This window comes from Lepidochelys kempii, chromosome 7 (genome assembly GCF_965140285.1).
Source record: "Lepidochelys kempii isolate rLepKem1 chromosome 7, rLepKem1.hap1, whole genome shotgun sequence".
NCBI classification, from domain to species: Eukaryota; Metazoa; Chordata; order Testudines; family Cheloniidae; genus Lepidochelys; species Lepidochelys kempii.
This window is the reverse complement of record NC_136386.1, coordinates 58,775,964-58,795,541: the sequence shown is the minus strand read 5'-3', so window position 1 is coordinate 58,795,541 and position 19,578 is coordinate 58,775,964. Positions and strand designations below refer to the sequence as shown.

Here is a 19,578-nt window from a genome sequence, read left to right as displayed (position 1 = left end):
CAGCTCAGCACCAGTGAGGATGCAGTCACTCGGGCTTTGGACAGTGGCTGCTATCCCCTGGGTGCTGATCGCCCCAAGCTAACTCTGCAGCATAAAAGGCTGGGGGATTTCAAAGGAACCTAAGTGAGTTAGGTGCCAAAATCTCATTGCAATTCAAGGGGAACTGGATGCATGACTTGCTTAGGTGCCCTTGAAAATCCCCTAGCCTTTTATTCTGCAGAGTTAACTTGGGGTGATCAGCACCCAGGGGTAAGACTTGACTGGAGCCTGCACAGCTTGATCCCCCTGTAACTGAGAGATGAATCAGGCTCTGTAAATTTATTTCATTTACTAGGGAAGTCAGCAGTGGGGTCCCCAGGTCCCATGTGAGATGGTAACAGAGAAACTAACATGCTGCTTCAGTGGTGACTCAGCAAATTCTTCCCTTGCTCTGGCGCTCCAGGTGCCGTGAATTCCTGAACTTGATTTCAGGAGCCTCTGGATAAACAGTCATTCTGTCCTGACTGTTCCATGCTGCTAGAGAGAGCAGAGCACATCTCTACCCCATTGGCTGTAGGGGGAAGGTCCTCCAGGAAAGAGCATCTGCTGGATGATTTTACTTCTTGTCGGGTCTGGATTCTCAGTGGTGATTAGGGTAATGCATTTGAAGGCTTGTACCTTGCAGCTAAGATTGAAGCCCCATCTCTGCATTCTTACTAGTGCTAAAGGTGGAGTTTTGCCTCCCTGGGGACCAATGTGCCTGATTCTCCCCTGCCCCCCAGCTTGTGCCTTGTGCACTCTCTCTTTGCACAGGTATAAATGACATACTGTCAAACCAGCATTTGCACATCTGTTTTCCGCCCTCTTTCCCTGCCTTCAGTAGCATTTGTATAATATCACTATCCAAGCATCTGTGTGTATATTTCAGATCCTTTCTCTTTCTCTCTCATATTAAACTGGAAGCATTCTCTGTTTTCGTGTTTTTTTTTTTTCACATTCTCACAGCTTGCCTCTTGTGTTCTATCCTTCTGGGCAAAGAGCAAACAGGTCCTTTAGATCCTTTTGTTTCGGGTGAAGAAGACACAAAACAAGGTGGAAAGGGTAAAATCTCTAGGAGAGAGCAAAGTCTGTGTATTCCTGGATCTGTAACAATCTGTGCTGAATGAAAAATTGCTACCTGTCTCTACAAACTACACTCAGTTATGTAACTAGTCTGACTAATTGAATAACTTTGTACACCACAGTGATCTTTGCTCACTACAGACTGGGTCCATATTTAAACAGATGACCCTGATGTACCTCACTTCCATTCACTTCAGGCATCCAGTCCCCTCTTAGTAATTTCTTTGTGTTTGTGGTCTTCCAAGATGATAAATTCTCTTAAATTTGCTTTGGGGAAGTGCATCTGGGCTTCCACACTGAGTGGAGATGAAAACAGATGTTCGCAACATCTCCGCGATCAAATCCAAACACAAATACAGATGTGTAGATGGGAGTTTCCAGCCTCCTGAAATCTAATCTGAAGGAAATGCAATAGTTTATGTAAAGGTTTAAGAGTTTTCTATAATGTTCATGTCTTATATATTGAGTGAAATCTTTTCTTTAAGTCTTTCAAAGGTAGGCTACAACCAAACAGTTGAAAATATCACTTGTTCATTGAATCATCTCCCCTTATGTCTCTCAGCTTAAACAAAGACCACCTTACAAATAATGCACTAAACCAAATTCTCCAGTAATACTAGACCAGAGTGCTGAAGGCCAGGAGATCTTAATGAAAATCAATTTTAATGAGTTTATTGATTCAAGCTAACTGTCTATGAAATTGTAGAAGATGACACTTTCAATTGATATTGCATGGCATTGATTTGATTGATTCCAATGTCCTCAATTTAAATAGGTTCCCATCGATTGCATAGAACCTATATGGGAGCAGGTGGGTGCTCTGTGATGAACAAAGCCAGGGAGCTGGGGAGTGGGGCCTTCTACTAAAGGGGCTGCATCATGCCAGTTGTGGGGTGTGTGTGGCATGCACTTGGCCACTAACAATAGGTGTGAGGCCGAAACAGGTGTGCTGGAACAGGGTGGGGGTTCAGGGACTATGACCCCATCATTTTTTACTGGCTGTAAGGGCAAGCAATGTGGGGGAGGGGCAGAGAGGAGTGAGCAGGGCCCAAGGTCTTGGGGAGGTGACCTCCCACTTTTAGGGACTTTCCATCTCCCCTAGGCCCAACAACACATGTCATGTACCACAGGCTATCACACAGCTGACTGAGTGGCAGCCTTCAGTCACACCTCACTCTCAGCCTCGCTGGCTCCTCTCTGAGGGCCTAGATGCAAAAGCCTCCATATGCCAGTGCCACTTCTAGTCCCGGGAGCCTTGTCAAGCCTTGTAGCTTTAAGGTCCCTCCTTCAGTGCTGTCACGGAGCTAACATGCTGGATAGCTGGGTCAGCTCTGGTATGGCTATGGGGCACGTCTGCTTGGGTCAATGGCCCATTGCAGGCTCTGCAGACCACAAAGTAGCTGTGGCTTCAGCTCACTGCAGAGAGCATTGGGTTTGTGTTTCAGCAACCTCTGCATCTTGCAATTGGATTCTGATCTGTTTCCTGGAGAAGCTTAAATCCTCTCTCTCGGTTACTGTGCAGATTTTTTGCATATGGCTACTTTAATTACATTGTTAATGAAAATGTGAAGAGCAAAACCTAATTAATTGGGGCTACTTAAGGAATTTATTGTATTTAGAACTCCAGAGCATGTTAAAGTATTTGCTGAGTCAGCTTCAGGAAGCTATAAAGAACCACACAGTCTCACTACTTCAGTTACCTTCTCCCTTATGCTCTGGTGGTCACTCCTCTAGACAGGCAAACACAACACCATTAAGAACACGATTGAATTGATTGAGGATATATTGGATTGATTGTGGAGTCAGGGATCTTAAATACTGCTGCTCCAAAGAAAGGTGACAACTCCCCCTAATCAATTATGCAGTGATGTCCATGCAGGAAAGTTTTTCCTTGCTGACCTATATGGCGATCACTTTATTCTCTAAAGCATGAGATGTTATTCCCACTACCTTAGCTGTGTAGCCCTAATACGTTGTTAGCTCATTTTAAAATTCTCATCCAAACAGCTTTGCCAACTTACAGATGAGGCTGCTAACCACATGAACCATTACACACCTTGCTAGTACCCCCTCAAACATCAGATACTTGAGGGCTGCATTTAAAATTCCTCTGGTGTAGACACAGCTAGGTCAATGGAAGAATGCTTCTGTCAATCTAGCTACTATTGTTCAGGAAGGTGGTGCTTCTACACTGGTAGCAAACCCCCTTCTGTCCCTGGAGGTGCACTTACATTGCGGGATTATGCCAGCATAGGTACAGCACCATAGCTATGCCCGTGTAGTCCCTGTAGTGTAGATAGGGTCTAAGGCCTGGGCTACACTATTGCGGGGGTTCGAATGAAGATACTCAACTTCAGCTATGCTATTCGCATAGCTGAAGTCGAAGAATCTTGGTTCGACTTACCTGGCTGTCCTCACGGCGGCGGCTCCCCTGTCAACTCTGCTTACTCCTCCTGCCGAGGTGGAGTACAGGCATCAATTCAGGGATCGATTTATCGTGTCTAGATGAGACACGATAAATTGATCCCCGATAGATCGATCACTACCTGCCGAAGACGTACCCTAAGGAAATCGAAAACAAAGGTAATGTGAACAGTTGACACTTACATCCAAGTCACATGCATGTGCTGGTTAACAGAACAGTCCTCCCAAGTGCCCAAACACCCTTAACGCTTCCCTGCAGCAAGTCAGCTATTGAACTAATAGCAAAAGGGGAGGGTAAAAAAGGGAAGATCTGAGCACTCAGCACAAAATTGAGATGCTGAGAACAAAATTAATCAAGTAGCCAAAGGACATGAGAAGAAATTCTTGAATTGCCTCTATGCCAGCGCTAGGAGCCTGCATAACAAACATGAGAAATTTGAATGGCTCATTTATGAGCTTAAATTTGATCCATTTGGTAAGACTGAAACCTGGTAGGATGATTCCCATGACTGGAAAGTTAAAGTCAATGATTACAAACCCATTTAGGAAGGATCAAGTTGGCAAAAGGGAAGGGGAAGTTCCAGAAGACTGGCACAATACCAACTTTTTTCCAATATTTAAAACTGGTTAAAGGGATGCCCTGGGTAATTATAGCCCTATTAATCTGACATCAATCCTGGGCAAGATAATGAAGTGGCTGATATGGGACTCAATTAATAAAGAATTAAAGGAGGATAATATAATTAATGCCAATCATAGAATCATAGAATCATAGAATATCAGGGTTGAAAGGGACCCCAGAAGGTCATCTAGTCCAACCCCCTGCTCGAAGCAGGACCAATTCCCAGTTAAATCATCCCAGCCAGGGCTTTGTCAAGCCTGACCTTAAAAACCTCTAAGGAAGGAGATTCTACCACCTCCCTAGGTAACGCATTCCAGTGTTTCACCACCCTCTTAGTGAAAAAGTTTTTCCTAATATCCAATCTAAACCTCCCCCACTGCAACTTGAGACCATTACTCCTCGTTCTGTCATCTGCTACCATTGAGAACAGTCTAGAGCCATCCTCTTTGGAACCCCCTTTCAGGTAGTTGAAAGCAGCTATCAAATCCCCCCTCATTCTTCTCTTCTGCAGGCTAAACAATCCCAGCTCCCTCAGCCTCTCCTCATAACTCATGTGTTCCAGTCCCCTAATCATTTTTGTTGCCCTTCGCTGGACTCTCTCCAATTTATCCACATCCTTCTTGAAGTGTGGGGCCCAAAACTGGACACAGTACTCCAGATGAGGCCTCACCAATGTCGAATAGAGGGGAACGATCACGTCCCTCGATCTGCTCGCTATGCCCCTACTTATACATCCCAAAATGCCATTGGCCTTCTTGGCAACAAGGGCACACTGCTGACTCATATCCAGCTTCTTGTCCACTGTCACCCCTAGGTCCTTTTCCGCAGAACTGCTGCCTAGCCATTCGGTCCCTAGTCTGTAGCTGTGCATTGGGTTCTTCCGTCCTAAGTGCAGGACCCTGCACTTATCCTTATTGAACCTCATCAGATTTCTTTTGGCCCAATCCTCCAATTTGTCTAGGTCCTTCTGTATCCTATCCCTCCCCTCCAGCGTATCTACCACTCCTCCCAGTTTAGTATCATCCGCAAATTTGCTGAGAGTGCAATCCACACCATCCTCCAGATCATTAATGAAGATATTGAACAAAACCGGCCCCAGGACCGACCCCTGGGGCACTCCACTTGACACCGGCTGCCAACTAGACATGGAGCCATTGATCACTACCCGTTGAGCCTGACAATCTAGCCAGCTTTCTACCCACCTTATAGTGCATTCATCCAGCCCATACTTCCTTAACTTGCTGACAAGAATACTGTGGGAGACCGTGTCAAAAGCTTTGCTAAAGTCTAGAAACAATACATCCACTGCTTTCCCTTCATCCACAGAACCAGTAATCTCATCATAAAAGGCGATTAGATTAGTCAGGCATGACCTTCCCTTGGTGAATCCATGCTGGCTGTTCCTGATCACTTTCCTCTCATGCAAGTGCTTCAGGATTGATTCTTTGAGGACCTGCTCCATGATTTTTCCAGGGACTGAGGTGAGGCTGACTGGCCTGTAGTTCCCAGGATCCTCCTTCTTCCCTTTTTTAAAGATTGGCACTACATTAGCCTTTTTCCAGTCATCCGGGACTTCCCCGGTTCGCCACGAGTTTTCAAAGATAATGGCCAATGGCTCTGCAATCACAGCCGCCAATTCCTTCAGCACTCTCGGATGCAACTCGTCCGGCCCCATGGACTTGTGCACGTCCAGCTTTTCTAAATAGTCCCTAACCACCTCTATCTCCACAGAGGGCTGGCCATCTCTTCCCCATTTTGTGATGCCCAGCGCAGCAGTCTGGGAGCTGACCTTGTTAGTGAAAACAGAGGCAAAAAAAGCATTGAGTACATTAGCTTTTTCCACATCCTCTGTCACTAGGCTAACCTAGTGAGGAGGGCTTTAAACTAGGTTCACCGGGGGAAGGAGAGTTTCAACATGGGTCTATGGATGAGATTACAGGGTTGGTTGATAAAGAGAACAATGTTGGTGTAATAGACTCGTGTAAAGCTTTTGACTTGGTACAGCAAGATATTTTGATTTAAAAGAAACTAGAACAATATAAATATAACATGGCACACATTAAATGGATTAAACGCTAACTGGTAGGTCTCAACATGTGATTGTAAATGGGGAATCCACATGGAATGGGTGTATTTCTAGAGGGGTCCCACAGGGATCGGTTCTTGGTGTTACACTATTTAACATTTTTATTAATGAATTGGAAGAAAAGATAAAATCATGACTGATAAAGTTTACAGATGACCCACAAACTGGGGGCGTGGTAAAGAGGACAGGTCACTGATACGGAGAGATGGGCTCAAGCAAATAATATGCATTTTAGTATGGCTAAGTGTATACATCTAAGCACAAAGAATGTTGGTCATATTTACACAATACAGGATTCTATCCTGGGAAGCAGAGACTCTGGAAAAAAATGTGAGTCATGGTGGATGATCAGCTGAATATGAGCTCCCAGTGTGATGTGGCCAAAAGAGCTAATGTGCTCCTGGGACATAAACAGTGGAATCTCAAGTAGGAGGAGAGAGGTTATTTTACCTCTGAATTTGGCAATGGTATGATTGCTGCAGGAATGCGGTGTGCAGTTCTGGTGTCCATAAATTGGAGAGGGGTCAGAGAAGAGCCTCGAGAATGATTAAAAGATTAGAAAACTTAGACTCAAGGAGCTCAATCACTATTAAGCAATCTATTTAGTTTAACAAAGAGAAGGGGAAGATCAAGCAGTTCCCCTGGAGTTTTAAACTACAAATGTCAGTTTAGTCCTTGATGAAATGTGTGTCCCTGGTAAAGCCAAAGGGTTTACTTCAACCATCTGAATTATTTAGAGACCTTTTGCAAAGTCGACTTAATTCAGTGAGAACTAACTCTTGCTGATCGTACACATGTGCGGGGTGATCTGGTTCCTCCATTTCATAAACATTGAGGGGGAAAAAGGAAAAAAGTTAGTATTTCTTTTGTAAATATCCACCAGAGGGAGCTAGAGGGTACTTTGATGTCCAGCAGGCATGATAAGAGGATGGGGTAGTTAATGTAGACAGGGGAGCTAGTGGTGGTTAAGGATTCTTCGAAACGTTACACATTCACGTCCCATCCTTTATGAAGCCCAGAAATGAATATAAATATGGTGAGATGGGCAGCCCATCCTCCCCCAACTATATCTGAGGCTGGGATTTTGTGGCTATTTGAAGTGGATTCTGTCTAAAAGGAGCTTTTATCCTTTCTGGATATGTGAAAAGAATAAAAATCAGTGAGGATAGTGAAGCTCACCTTGCAAACCACTCTGGAAACACAATTTCCCATGGTGTTTTCCTGGAAGGCTTTTGCTGTGTACCAGACACTTCAAGGGATAATGAAACCACAGGGTCTTCCCCTTGCAAAACTGGGGACTGAGCAGATTGCAGAATGGCCGCCTGCTGGGCCACTATACATGAGACGAGTAGGTTCCTGGGCCAGTGGAAAAGCTCCCCATTGCTACATGAGTGGGGGATGCTGTCAATCACAGAGCTTTCCAGGAAAGGATAATGAGGAAACCCCTCAGCTCGTGACCCTGCAGAGCAGAGTCCGGGCAGAACTGCTGTTGGGTAAGCCTGCCAGAAGTGCTGTTTCTCTATACTTCCAATGATAAGCTACAGGCAGTGGCCCGGCTACTGGGTGGAGGCAGTGACAGGCTTTGCCATGGAGAACAACATGTTCATTAACAGTGGATTACACTGAGGAATTGCAAGAAAAAAATAGAGAAGGCCAGGACCTGCTGTGCTGAGATTCACAGCCCTTCCTGGCCAATCACCTACTAGCCACATAGAAGAAGGTGCTGTGCAGCTTGCAGGGCCATGTACAAAGCGACCAACAAAATTTTGGCCACCTTCACTTCCTCTTTTCTCTGGAGGTGGCGTCCAGCCAGTCCCACGCCATGTGGCATCATGGTAGAGGCAGCAGCAAGCGGCCCAGAGAGCCACATGTGGTTACAGCAGAGGCAGATGCTTTACTACGAACAATTGAAACATGGCAAGAGTAGCCAGCATCGATTCTGTGAGAGCTACAGTCTCAATGTTAAGTGCCTCCCCACTCCAGAGTGACCGTGATCTTCTGAGATCCAGTGCGGCACATCAGCCAAATAAGGTCAGAAGTTACCTCATGGCATCTTTGCTCTGGTCTCATGGCCAAGGACACAGTCTGTGGCTGATTAACTGCTACTGTCAGTAGCCAGTAAGATCACACACAGACGTCTCTGCTGAAATAGCCTGTAGTGGTTTCCTGTCAGAGCGCCCGTGCATCTGGGAATGCGAGGAAAGGCACAGTTGTCTGTTAGAATGCTTCCTCTTCCGACTGGCTGGCCACCATCTTGTGTGTGCCCAGGCCACCTCGGGAAACTTGTGTGACAGCACAACTCATCCTCTAGAGGACAAGACTGGTTGGGTACATGGTAACTGAACAGGAAACACATAAAACTGCATGGCCTCTGGTATTTGCAGTGTTGTCGTAGCTGTGTCAATCCCAGGATATCAGAGAGACTAGATGGGGGAGGTCATATCTTTTTATTGGACCACCGTCTGTTGGTAAGAGAGACAAGCTTTTGAGCCACTATGGCGATGCATGACTCTTGCCTTTGGGGAGGCTGGGTGCGAGCACTGGACGCTCCCTAGAAGTGGGGTGGCCATGCCCCCTGCTCCACCCTGAGGCCTCTTTCCCTGGAAGCCTCACCCATGCTCAGCCTCTTTCCCTGGAAGCCTGCCCCCACTTGGCCTCCTCCCCTCTGAAGCTCTGCCCATGCTCTGCTCCCTCCTGCAAGGGCATCCCCCTCATTCACCATTTGTGTCTCTTCACTGGAGTCCTGAGCAGATACAGAATTTATATTCGCGGAGCTGCAGGGCTCTACTGGGAACCACAGCGGCGAAAGCAGTAGCTTGTCGGGCTGACGCTCCCAGGAGCCAGCACTTCATGCCAGCAGCTCCTCCGGTGTGGCTGTACCGCCGCCAGCCCTGCCCTCTGGGATAGGCACTCGGCTGCCTGGAAACTGTCCCTGCTCACGCTGGTGCGCGCAAGCAGCTCGCACGCTCCCAGACAGGAGTCCCGGCCACACGGTGGTCTGCATCTCCTGGCCGGGACTGTGCGAGCTGCGGATATACCTTTTATATCTGCACAGGACTCTACTCGTCGCCCCCTCCCCAGAGGTCCTTACCCAGCCCACCGGGATGGAGGGATGCAAGTGGCAGGTGGGGAAGGCCATGGAGGTAGGGGAGGAGTGGAGATGGGAAGAGGGCGAGCGAGGGCAGGGCCATGGCCCCAGCGCCCTTTCAGTGGCCGCGCTTCACAGGGAGGTATGCTGCATCATGTTTGGTGTATCCGCCGCCCATGCAAGCCACACAGCTCTCTTCATGTTAGCTCAAAAGCTTGCCTCTCTCACCAACAGAAGTTGGTCTGATAAAAGAGATTCTCACCCACCTGGCCGCTGGCAGACTGGAATAGGCCACATACACTGTACACAGTCCCAATACTCCATTCAGAAAAAGGGAGCTGCTAGGAAACACAGCTGGCTCCTATAGCTGGAAAAGCACCGTGTGTACATGGGAAGGAATGGACTCAGGTTAGTACTAGGGAAGGAAAATGACATGGGTAGTGAATAATAATTGCTATTGCTCTGTTCATAAAACCAAGAGGGAGTAGAAATGGAGAAGACCCCGGGGCACCAGATTGCACTGTGCAGTATATTATGGTATCTGGTACTCCAGTCTGGTTTTAAATGGCCCGAGCTATGAGACTCCCACCAGTTCCTGTGGGGGACTGTTCCATTCTGTAGGCCTCCCTGTCCAGAAGCTTTTCCTGAGATCCAGCCTGGATTTATCTTTTAATTCCACCCCGTTCTACTTCCGTTACCCCTCTGCTTCAAACCCTTCAAAGTGTTTTATACACCTTCACTGACTGAGCCTCCCAACCCCCCAGCAGGGGAGCCAGGGTCATCACTCCTCTTTCACTGAGAAGGGAAGTGACCTGCTTCCATAAGAAATAAAGTGAGCAGTGACGCTGACATGGAGGTGATAGCTAGTGCCTGGATGGTCCCTAGCATGTGCAATACCATTAGAACTGGTAATAGGGATGTGTCTGAATAGTATCAACTCAGGGGTAGACTCCTGAAAAGCAGGTGTTCCCTCAAGGTAAAGAGAGCTGTGCGGGAGAAGCAACCCTGCTAGGAGGATGGGCCATAGAGGGGAATGTAGTGGGGGCAGGGAATCAAGGGGGCATCCCTGCCCAGGAAGCCAGACCTGAGCAGTTGGACAAATAGGCTGAATTTAGAATGTTCTCTTCATACTCAAAATGGCGTCTCCTTCCGTGTTTGGTGCTTCGGTTTCATGCAGCGTGTGCTTGTGTTTCAGCCCGGTCGAAGAGCTTGGTGATGGGCGAGCAGACCGGGCTACCCTCCAGGCCATCATCCCCTAGCCCACAGGATCGAGTGCTGAAGTCTGGCTGGCTGAAGAAGCAGAGGAGCATCATGAAGAATTGGCAGCAACGGTGGTTTGTGCTGCGTGGGGACCAGCTCTTCTACTATAAGGATGAGGAGGAAACCAAACCGCAGGTAAGGCTACACTGTGATACTGTGCACCGGCCCTGGTCCCAGAGGTATGAGTGGGACCAGTCTTCCATTTTGAGACCTCTCTCAGAGCCTTTTCTGGTTACTCCCAGTGCTGGGAAGGCTCAACAGCAAGAGTGATAGCATAGCTAGGAGGCACTACTGGGGCTTTGCGGGGTGGTGATCATGGATACAGAGTGCCCAGGGAATGCTGGGCAATTCCTCACTAACAAAGCAGGTCACCATGTTAGCTCCGCTCCCTGGAGGCAGCAATCTGCTGAGTACCTAATGCTCTTAGGGCCTCTGACCAGACCCAAGGCAACTGGCACAGGGCGCATTGCCAGAGTGTCCCTGCCCGCATGGGATGGAATGGGAGCCCAGACTAGTAAGAAGTGGCTCTGAGGGACAGACAGATTGGAGTTCCAGCTGGAGAGACCCTCCTCCCCCACACACACACGAAGGATGAGGCTAGGAGGAAAGGACCTAAGCCCCGACAGTGGGAGGTAGGAGAAAGCACATCCACAGAGGGGGCTGCGGTTGTAAATGGGATGGATGCTGGGGTGGGAACCAATGGAGGAGACGGACACAATGGATCTGATCTGAACATAGGAATGGCAAGAGGCAATCCGACCTGAGGTCCATCTAGTCTAGTAGCCTGTCTCCAGCAGTGCCCAGCACCAGCTGCTTCAGAGGAAAGTGTCAGAAACCCTGCAGTAGCAGTTGTGAGATAATCTGCCCCCCTCACCCCCAAATGGGTGTCACCCTGGTCTCTAGCAGTTGGCTTAAGCCCTGAAGCATGAGGTTTAATATCTCTTCCAAAATTCTTATGTGTAATGATTATAACAATGGATATTCTGGGTATCAATATACATGCCCAATTGCTTTTTGAGTTTTGCTAAATTCTTGGCCTAAGAACTTCCTGTGGCAGTAAGTCTCACAGGCTAATTCCCTGTTACATGCAAAAGTATTTCCTTTTATTCCTCCAAACTCAGGACTGTTAGAAATCCAGATCTAAACCTTAAGCCCCCCTCAGATGTAGAGGCAGTACCACCTTCAGGATGAAGCTATGGGATGGGACTCCAGAGAGCATAGCGGCACCCTCTGCATGGCTCACCAGCACCGCAAAGAGGCATGGGGGTCAGAAGTCTGCTGCAAGTCAGACAGACCTAGTCTAGCACCCCTGGCTTTCTTACCTTTCCCACTAACTGTTCCCAGACTTCTCAGTATTGCCTGGCAATGGAGCAGCCCTCCTACTGGATCACTAAGGTTTTTAAGTTTCCCAGGTGAATCTTTAGTTTTCTACCCTGCAGCTTTCCTGACAAGGAAGTCCAATTACATGGAATAGTGTGTTATTATTTATTATGGACTAATCTGAGCCATCTGGTTTCAATAAAAATATGCATTGATCACAGTTCAGAAACCACAGTAAATATCTGTCATCTGAATTCTCTTTAATGAAAGGGCTCCCAGCACAAGTTGTAATTGTCAAGGGGTTCCTCTGTTAAACATCTGGATCTGATGGGTCTGTTAAACAGCTGCTGATGTCTTATGCGTCTTGATTTAGAGATAATTTCATTAGTATTGTCCATATAGTCTGTATTTTTTCTGCCCTTATTTTTCATTGCTATCAATCCCTAGCCCTTCTGTGCTAACCCCTCTGTCTCTCTAGATTCTTATATGGTGCCTAGCCTCATAGTATCATAGCATCTTCCAAGATTAAAAAGTGAATACGAAAACAGACATTCTCTCTCTTCCCACAAGTCAGCCTGGGCTGGATTTGTCCACATCTTGCAGGAACATAGGTCAGAGAAGCGGGATTTGTGTTGTGCTCGGAAATGGCTAATGTTCATCTCTCTAGGTAGCATAGGTACTTATCAGGGTATTACATACACAATAATATTTTTATCCTCTCACTCTATGACGCAGGGGTATTAGCCTCATTATACAGCTGGGGAACTGAGGCCCAGAGAGATTAAGTGAATTGACTAAGGTCACATAGAGAGTCTGTAGCGGATCAGGGAATTGAACCTAGGTTTCCCAAATCCCAGATTAGCACCCTCACCACTGCACCACCCTTCCTGTTGACATCCTGCCTCCTCTCTTCTGGGAGTGAGTTCAGTTGCAGGAGCTGGTCACTGTGAGAGCTCTGTGTCCAACACATAGGAACTTTGCTCTTGGGGCTGACAGTTTTAGAGGATGGCGGCTGTCCTGGGTGGTTCCAATCATGCAGAGTGAAACCACCTCCTCCTTAGGTAACCTTGCCCCCAGACCCATGGAGAACTTTGAAGGTGAGGCACGAAACCTGGACTATGTCCCAGCAGTAATGTTTTGCATGAGAACAGGCTCTTTAGCAGTTCATTGGTTCTTGTTGTTTATTCCGTGCCTGGAATTCTAGAGCCATAGAAGTTAGGCTCCAAGGAACAATATCTGTAACAGGAAATCTCTCTCCTACAGTGGCAGGCCCCTTTGGGGTCACCACCCCTCCCACTGACGCAAAACAGACTTTCACCCCACAAGACTCTCCCAGTCAACACTCTAGTCTCCATCAGCTCTTGTCTGCAGACTGGCTGATGAAAAGCCATGATGGATGAAGGTCATGCTGTCAAAGGGCCTTAAACCCACATGGATATGCCATTGTGTAAAGAGCTGCGAACAACACATTTATGCTTCAATTCTTTCCACCTCAAGCATGCTGCTCCCTGAAAAACACAGGCTGGAATCACTTACTTCATTGTTGGGAGCTCAGAGTTTCAGGTTCTTGCTAACAGTGATATGATCTTAACTAGCTGAGGATGGCTCCGCTGGTGTCCGTAGCCAGAGAGCGCACCACGTGCAGTAGTAACCTTGCAAAAATTGTTCTGGCTTGACTCCATGTGTCTGGGATGAAATTCCAGATACCTTAAGGGAACAAGATGTGCTGGGAGTCTACACTACATTGTCTTAAAAAGTACTTCTATTTTCTGGTTTTGGGTGCCACTTGATTTCTTCTAGAAGGTAGTGTGTGTTGTGATTAAAGAAGGGTGCTTGTACTCAGGACTCCTGGGTTCCTGGCTCCGGTGCTGTGTCACTGTGTGATCACAGCCAAGTCACTTAGGCCAGAGATTTGTAAAGATATTTAGGCATTGCTCTGCTCAGTATTGCAACCCCCCCACTAAGTTTGTTTAAATACTTCTACAAACCTAGCCCTTGGGATCCTATGGCATCTTAGGAGTTGCAAAAATACCTTTCAGATCTAGACCTTACCCTTTCTGTGCATCAGTTATCCCTATTTTACAGATGAAGGAATTAATAATTGTCCACCTCGGAGACTGCAATAATACATGTTACAGTATTTTGCAATCCTGGATGACTGAGGCCATGTCTACACTAGTGAGCTTACAGCGGGACAGCTGAATGATGCACCTGTGCTGCTGTAAGATCACTCATGTAGCTGCTCTAAGCCAACAGGAGAGCTCTCTCCTGTTGACATAATAAAACCACTTTACGAGTGGCAGTAGCTCTGTCAGTGGCAGAAGGACTTGTGCTGACATTGCGCTTCTGTTGGTGTAACTTATGTCACTCGGGTGTGTTATGTCGTGGCTGGGGCCAGGAGAGGGAGACGAGAGCAGGGGCCAGGAGCCAAGACCAGGGGCTGATGCCTGCAGCAGGGCTGTGGCTGGGGCCAGCGTCAGAGCAGTACTGGGAGCAGATCGGGACTGGGTGGCGCTCCCTTCCTGCCCTGTTGTGGGGGCTTGCCTGGGCCCTGCTGGGCTGGCCCGGGCCCTGCCATGCTGGCCCATGCCCTACTGCAGGCCCATGGCCTGCTGGCCCAAACCTTGCAGTTTGCAGACCACTGTCCTAGGGGATTGGGAGGCTTCATTTGTTTGGAAAGCACTTTGAGATCATGGGGCGAAAGGTGCCAGAAAAGTTCCAAGTCCTGCTAAAGACAGTTCTGGCACCCAAGTAAGATTTGGAGCATCAGCATCTCAGACTGATTTCTTCCTGTAGTATCGGTGCTAGCCAAGTGGTGTGTGTCAGTAAATGATGTGTTTTTCCTGCTCTGCAGGCATCCATTGCTCCTTTTTCTTTTTTCTCTTTTTCCTCTTCCTGCTGTTGGCATGGGGGAGCCTCTTCTGGAACTTGAGGGCAGGAGGTAGGTGGGTGGAAAGGGGATGGTGGATGTGGTGGGAGGTTTGGCAATGGAATTCAAAATCTCTCTCACTGTAGTTGCGTCTCTGCTCTTCCAGATCCCTTGATGCTGACTTGCTTATCAGGTCCCCAAACCTCTGGATTGACAAGGTCTTATCCAAATCCTCATCATCCTCGGTGGCGGGGAAAGGCCTCCTCAGCATTATCGCTGTCCTGCTGCAGGTTGATGAAGACGCCTCCTGTGGGAGGGGACTCTCCAGCTGCCATGTTGGTTCAGGACCTAAGGACTGTCATGCCAAGGCTGGGCAAATCTCAGCCTTTCTCTTTTACGTGCAGGCATCCAGCAAACCTGGAAAGTGGCATAACCCCTTCGCCGGGGGGGCTCCCACCCGCCCACGGCTCCTCTTCCGAGTTTGCAATGCTAGTGATTAACAGAGAAGGGAGCCTCGCCAAACAATCCAAGTTAATTAGGAGTTCTCCTAAAAGGAATGTTGGGGGAGTGAAAGGGAGTCTTGAGACAGCAGAAGTGGCTCATGGGAGTGTGCGTTTGTTAGGGAAGGTGGCCAGAGGCAAGGAAGAAAGGACGTCAGGGAGAGGATGGTGAGAGAAGAATGTTAAGGAACTTAAGCAAGAGAAGAGAAATAGCTGGTGGTTATTTGGAAGGGGAAGGGGGAGTGAGAGAATGACTTAATAAAGCTAACTGAGGAAGGTCTACTTAATCATCTGATTTTCACTTTCCTGATTAATTGAGTTCCTTTGAAGGACAACAGATGTGTGCCGGAGACAGCTTTCCAGGGCACTCTGGTACTGCAAACTAGTGCTCAGGAAGTTCTAATTTGATATTTGCTGAACAGCTCTGGGGCTAGACTTGCCAGGGATACAGAGTAATAGATAATTAGTCACTGTGCAGATTTTCAAAGGACATATTGGGAACATGCTCAACTTCAAAATTGTATCCTGCTGGAAAACTCTGGTGGCTATTTGTGTGGTGGATGCTATGTACTCGGAATAGTTCTCTTTACAAATCTCTCTTGTTACAGTATCTGCGTCGCTGCGTGTTGCTGGCCAAGCACCTTTTACTGATTGTGACAGGGTGTACCAGGCCCTTTCAGCCCTTCTGCTGAAGGCTTTCCAGTCCTACCACATCCTGCCCTTAGAAAAGGAGCAGTGAAGGTGGGTCTTCCAGGCCTGCCTAGAAAGGCTGCAGGGAAGCAGCTAATCAGAGCACAGCAGGTTCCCTTTAAAGGTGCTGCAGGGCCTGAGCAGGCTAGTTGCTGGCTGGGACCAGAAGGGTGAGGAAGGACTGTGAGACTCTCCAGGTAAGGAGGCCTGGGAGAGACTCTGCTCAGGCAGGGAGCAGACGGAGAACCCTGTGGTACAAGTGAAGAGGAAGGGGCTCTGTGGGAAGCAGCCCAGGGCATAACAGCAGCAATGGAGTTAAAGGAAGCAGCAGGGGACTGCTGTTTGTAAGGTCCCTGGATTGGGACTCAGAGTTGAAGGCTGGCCTAGGTCCCCCCACCAGCCACTGGGGAAGTGGCTTAAGTTCCAAGGAGGGGATAAGACGCTGCCTTAAAAGCCCAAGAAAGGGGCTTGGAGTTTAAAGAGGCCCAGAGATGGGTCTGAAGAGGGCCAACCATTTACTGAATATTGTTACCCTGGAGGGGGTTTGTTCATTCACATGTTGACTGTGTGTGATTTGGTCGGAGGGCTGAGCCACTGAAGACCCGGCTGATGAGAGCAACAGCCAAAAGGAGAGCAAAGAAGAGCGAAGAGTTTAGGTTCATACGTGGCCAACAGGAAGTGGTCACATGAGGGGAGTGCACCCCATCACACTTATGCTTCCTAACAGGAAGTTTATTCTGACATGGTCTGAGACACAGGAAATGCAACTCCTCTCACTTCTAGGTCAGAGGTCCCCAAACTGTGGGGCATGCCCTCCTGGGGTGTGTGTGGAGGAACATGTAGGGGCTGGCCCAGGCCTTGCTCCCCACTCTGCCCTCAGATCCACTCTTGGCCCCAGCTACGGCTCCGTTCCTGGCCCCAGCCTTGCCCCCTGCTCCCAGGAGCCATGGCCCCGCTCCCGGCACTGGTTCCCCGGGGTGGGGGATGCTGACAGGGCAAAGGGTGGGCACGACCATGAAAAGTTTTGGGACCACTGTTCTAGATCACTGGTGCCGGTCCACCCTTGATGAGAAACTCTGTAGAGAGCCATTGCACTATCAATGTTCTTCAGTGACCATTACTGAAAGATTTGAGTGGTTTTCAACCCAATTTCCAGGGAACAAGTGTCCACATCAAAGTCGACAGTCGCTGCACGCACTAAGGCCTGAATGCATAAAAGGAGTTAGGTGTTGTGACAGGAAAATCCTTGTGATTTGTGAATTGCTCTGGGGGTTAGGCAGGAGATCGGAATTGGGAGGCCGCAATGCGCAGGCCCAGAGGCAGAAATACAGACACCTGGAAAACTTTTACTGCAAAAACTTTGCTGCTCAGTGAGTTTAGCTTCCTACAGGGTTTTGTGCATTGCAGTGTTCCCAAACTGGGACACAGGTGCCTAAAACAGGGATTTTGGTGCCCAAAGTCTGCAAAATTGACATGGAAACCAAGCTATCCTCTCAGCCCTAGCTGGGATCCCTCCAGAAGACTGTTGTGACATGTTGTTATGGGGCAGGTGTCGTAGCTTCTGGATGTGAATGATTGCAGCCCTTCAGTCCCAGCAATGGTCAGTCTGGACTCTCCACTAAATTTACTGCTTTTTGTTTAATGTACTACTGCTAATTGATCGCTTCCATTTGTGTGACTCTGAATGGAGAGAGAAGGCTGTGTAGTTCTATATTACAAGCTGCTATGAAGCCTACTACTGTGATATAGTTTCATATTTAAATTCTCTGATAAATTATTGGACAGGTGTACCTATCTTGATAATGGCATTTGGGGTAAATGCTTCCTTGGCTGCTGTGATGTGTCATGCAGCATATTTCACAAAATCTGCATATTATCCAGATGCCATAAAACTAAAGTCAATGAATAGAAGGCAGAAGATAATTGAACGAGTCAGACATCATGTTCCTGAACTGCTGCCGTCTGATGGGTTAGCAAATGCAACAGCTCAAGCTTCCATGCTATACCATTACCATCCATGCATTTATGAGGGATAATTATTAAAATATTGGTTATGACTGAAGAGTAAAATGCTACAGATAAATCTCAATGATTCAGGATTCAAGATATTCCTCCAGTCTGATCCAGCAGGAATATCTGAGGAAGGTTGCATAATGGATAGGAAGAAGTTGGTACCATTTTATCTCTTAAAATGAGATTACCTAGTTCCAAATCTGCTCTGCCATCCTGGAGAGCTCATGGACTAAGTAACTCACTAGAGATTTGTCCCAACCTTAAGAATTTTGCCAGTTCTTCTTTCTTTGGGGAATAAATTCTCCCAGATCCACAAAATGGGACTTGACTCCAGCATTTTCCTGAAACACAGTCTAACCAAATTCTTAGTGCTGATTGTCCTGGTGGCTGTTATGACAAAGTTTTGTTGGCATCGCTATGTCGGTCAGGGATGGGAAAAATACACAACCCCTAGCAACGTAGCTGTGTTGTCAAAACTCCCACTGCAGACACAGCTATGCTGACTGAAGAGTGCTTCTGTCAGCACGGCTAGCCTCCTTTGGGGAGGTAGTGGTACTGTGCTTGCAGAAAAACTCCTTCTGTCTGCATGTGCTGCGCCTTACACTAAGGAGCTGTGCTGACCTAGCTATGTAAATGTGGGCATGGCCAAAGAGACCTGTCAGCCAGCTGACACCCTTCTTTATAGTGTCAATGAAAATGACAAGGATTGCATGGGCCTCAGAGACTAGACCCACCCTCTTGCCTCTAGAAATGGTAGAGGCAAATTGGAAGGGCTGTATAGGGAGAAGTGTACAGACGCTATCATGCTGCACCTTCTTAGATAGAAGACTTGTTCTTCATGGACATCAAACACCTTTCCAGGAAGGAGGACTAAGGTTCTGAATGGCTCTGTGGATTGGTAACTGTTATGAAGCACCTTGCCTGCAGCAGAAAAATTCAAACCCCGTAGTGACTAGTGGATTATGTCTCCCTTAGGGATTTCAAGGCAATAGCAAGGACTAAATGGCTGGGATCATCCCTGAACAAGCACTACATTTGCTTAATAGAGTGCAGTTATTCTCTGTGGGGAAAATAGCATCCTGGACCCCAAGACTTCTCTCTGTGCCTTTGGCTCAAGCATGGGCTGTGCTTAGGGAAAACATCTTCACTCCTGGCAGCCCTGCAACCTCACCCTGGGATTAGAAAGTCAAGATGCATTCTTTACTCATCACAAGCTATAGAGCCTTACTGCACACCTGCCCTTCAGACCCTCTGTCTTCCTCCCCTCACCCCTTCCCTGGTCCTTCCATTAGCTAGTCCCCTCCTAGTTGAACACCATCCATTGGGGCTGAGATGCCTGTCCCTTCCCACCACCCTGGGTCTGGCTGGTCTATGTAGATTGTAAGTGCTTCAGGGCAGGGACTGTCTGCTACTCTGTTCAATGCCTAGTATAAGGAGGCCCTGTTGGTTGGTCCCTGGGAGCCACCATAATAATAACAACAAAAGTCTGCAGGCCAGATTAGACCTTCATTGGTATCTGTGCAACACACTCCTCATACATACATACTCTCTCTCTCTCTCACTCCTCACTGCCTTCAGTGAGTTTGCACAGGTGTGACAGTGATT

General features: G+C 47.9%; 1 protein-coding gene across 3 annotated transcripts in view; it reads left to right on the top strand.

Annotated features, from left to right (window-relative positions):
• The window catches only part of ARHGAP22 (Rho GTPase activating protein 22), a 240,416-nt gene that overhangs the window by 18,407 nt on the left and 202,431 nt on the right, over window positions 1-19,578 (top strand). For 2 of the 3 annotated variants that reach the window (XM_073353053.2, XM_073353054.2), the window contains exon 2: window positions 10,517-10,716. In XM_073353053.2, coding sequence (XP_073209154.1) covers window positions 10,517-10,716 — 200 coding nt within the window. Of the gene's footprint in view, window positions 1-10,516; window positions 10,717-19,578 lie in introns of those variants that run through there. The other variant, XM_073353057.1, reaches the window with a different exon arrangement.